Raw genomic sequence first — 3,136 nt, forward strand, 5'->3', positions numbered from 1 at the left:
CTAGGCACAGGTTGTACAACGAGAATCATCTCGGACGTTTTTGCGGACCTATTAGTTGACACCGCTTGCACGTTATTGGCTGAAAGTATCCAATCGCTTTCGAGTAGCGATGAATAGAGTTTGCGAGACTCTGTGCATTAAACTAACCGATACAGTTAACGCGGGGATTTCCCAGCATGTTTGGAATTATTCTATACCGATTTTGTTTTGCACAGCCTGCAATGTAGGCCTTGGACCTAGGAATTATTCTACACAAGATTGTTTTGCACAGCTTGCGTTATAGGCTTAGGGCCTAGGAATTATTCTATACAGATGTTGTTTGCGCCGAAAAAAAAATGTGTCACAGGCCTTGAGCCTAGGAATCGTTCTATACGGAATTTATTGCACAACTCTTGTTTTTTGGCTTTGGGCGTAGGAATTGGTATAGACGGAATTTATTGCACAGCTTTTGTTGTAGGCCTTGGACCAAGGATTTATTCTATACCTATTTGTTTGCACAGAAAGGTCTTTGGCCTATGATTCATTCTATTTGTTTGCACTGAAAAGAAATACAGTCATGTGTTACAGACCTTAGACATAGAACATATCATCTCTAAACCTGGCATTGCAAGTATACCAGACGAATTTGGATTTTATCGAATTAACGGTAAGTAAAAACAAATTTCGTGTCTTTTTACATCAACAATAGTAAGGCTGCAATACCGATTTAAGATCATAGGCCTAGTAAATATTTTTTTTAACATCGACAGATATCCTAGTCAATGGTCGGCCATATTTCGGTACACATAAATTAGATTAATATTTTTTTCAGTATTATTATTTCATGGAACAATATACATTAACTCTGCTTTGGAATAAACGTAACCTTTATTCACTTTCGTTACCACTACCGACAATAAGCTCAGCCAAATTTCATTAACTATGTTTCTTCATCAACAATAGTAGGGTTTGCAATACCGAATAAAAAATAATCTATGAGTATTTATTATTTTTTTAACATCGACAGATATCCTAGCCTTTGGTCGACCATATTTAATTACACATAAATTATATTAATGTTTTTTATTATTATTTATTAGTCCATGGAAATATATACATTGACTCTGCTTTGGAATAAACGTAATGCTAAATATTTTTCGTTAAGACCACCAACAGTAAGGTCAGCCACCTTTAATTAAAAACACATTGCATTAGTTTTAACTTGTTTGACATCAAAAAAGGTTATTTTATTTATTTATTTTTTTAATTCTTATCTTTTTTTTTAGATTCAACGTTGCCTTCACGAAAGAAATGATGCTCGGTCACGTACAACCGTCGCATCCGATCATCAAGTCCTTCGTTTTCTTCGATCTGGAAACGTCGGCTCTGCACGCCGAAGTCAGACCCAGGGTCACCGAACTGTGCCTGATCGCCGTACACATGTCCAGCGTTGAGAGCTCGGGCACCGCGCCGAGGGTGATGGACAAGCTGACGCTGTGCGTGTATCCCAACAAGGAAATCTCCCGATCGCTTCGAATCTGACTGGTCTCCACAATGCTCTTATGCTGGATAACGACAAGCGACCTTTCGACGTCCAAGTTTGCGAGTCGATATGCGCCTTCCTCGGCAGACAGGCAAAACCAGTGTGTATGGTCGCTCACAACGGATACGAATTCGACTTCAAGCTGCTTCGAACGGAATTCGACCGTCTCGGACGTTCTCTACCTTCCGACCTGCCGTGTTGCGATTCCCTGTTGGCTATTCGTGAACTTGAGGGTGCAGATTGGCAAGCGTGGAAGAGGCCCAGGAGGTCTTACGCCCTGCAGAAGATGTTCGTCCGGACTTTCGGAGTGAAACCCAGAAACGTTCACGGTGCTGAATCGGACGTGATCACTTTACTCAAACTTGTGCTCAACCGAGGAAACGCAGTGTACCGGTGGATGGATGAGCACGCAACGAGGTGGACAGACGTTCAGCAATATTACGTCCCGAAAAAGATCGAGGATAAGGTAAAATGATTTTTTTTGCTCTCTCTTTGTTTATGTTTTTCTTTTATGTATATAATTATTGAATTTAGCAAATTTGTTTTTTCTTTGTTTTTATTTTACTTGATTTTTTTTCGGTTGACTCATGAAATGATTGAACAACATAGACAACGTAATTCAAACATTACTGCGGTGGCGCAGCATTTATTCGTTAAATCCGTAGAAATTAATCAAACATTGTATTTTTTTTTCTTGCAGATACATGTCGAACCATCTTCGAACAGTCCGATAGTGTAGTGAAGAGCAGACGTTCGATATCTTCGCATCCAGCCTTATTCGCTAGAACACTCAAAAATTGTCGGCGAACGGAAATCTATAGATTTCTATTCGCCATTGCATGTTTTCTGAAAAGCTTTATTTAACAATGCAAAAGCATTCTTTATCCAAATTATCTCCTTTTTTTGTTCTTCTTCTGTTTCTTTTATCATAGGCAGCTGGTAAAAATAACTGGTCTTCGGGGTCGCGGTGAACGACGCACCTGACGTCGCCGCATTTACCTGGGATAGCCGTTATCGATCTATTGTAAAAGCATCCTGATTTTAGATATCCTTTTGTCTTCGACCGCCGGAAAGTGATCTTTTTCACAGGTCTGCCCTCTCTTCCCTACGTTTGTACGTGTTGCCTCCCTTGCCTCATCATATCTTGCATCAACCTGTCTCTTATACACATCTAGATGTGTATAAGAGACCAACGACACTCTCTATCTTTATCGCTTTGCCATTTCGTCTCAAAATAAAGAGACTATCGAAAACAAAATATTTCTTTGTAATTTATTTTTTTTATTGGTATATCATATGCAATCGTAATTCAACAACTCTTCGTTCCAGTACTTGAGATACGCCCTTGTCCTGCACTTTGCTGTTTGCAGCAAATCTCTTTTTGCAGTACATTCTGTGAAGACTGTCGTTTTTTCACCTGTCACAATCCACTGTTTTTTTTTAAATACAGCGGTATAATACTCTTGGACTCTATCTTCTGTAGAGTTTCATTTGTCGTCGAGCGTCGGTCTTTCCCAGTCTGTATTCTTTTCTCCACGTTCGAAACCAAAGTCGGAATTCGAACGAGTTGCCTCCCTTTGAACAAAATTTCGTCGTTCCGGTTTGCGATCTCTT

At 39.7% G+C, this 3,136-nt stretch overlaps 1 protein-coding gene across 1 annotated transcript; it reads left to right on the forward strand.

The window, feature by feature from the left end:
• The first annotated feature begins 435 nt into the window (after positions 1-435).
• On the forward strand, positions 436-2,622 carry LOC117110836 (three prime repair exonuclease 2-like). Its single transcript, XM_033253670.1, has 3 exons — positions 436-646; positions 1,266-1,988; positions 2,223-2,622. The coding sequence occupies exons 2-3, from the start codon at positions 1,542-1,544 to the stop codon at positions 2,259-2,261; spliced, it is 486 nt and encodes a 161-aa protein (XP_033109561.1). The 5' UTR covers positions 436-646; positions 1,266-1,541; the 3' UTR covers positions 2,262-2,622.
• Positions 2,623-3,136: the final 514 nt, after the last annotated feature.

Source organism: Anneissia japonica, unplaced genomic scaffold (assembly GCF_011630105.1).
Source record: "Anneissia japonica isolate Jap-2015-1 unplaced genomic scaffold, ASM1163010v1 scaffold288072_len178204_cov163, whole genome shotgun sequence".
NCBI classification, from domain to species: domain Eukaryota; kingdom Metazoa; phylum Echinodermata; class Crinoidea; order Comatulida; family Comatulidae; genus Anneissia; species Anneissia japonica.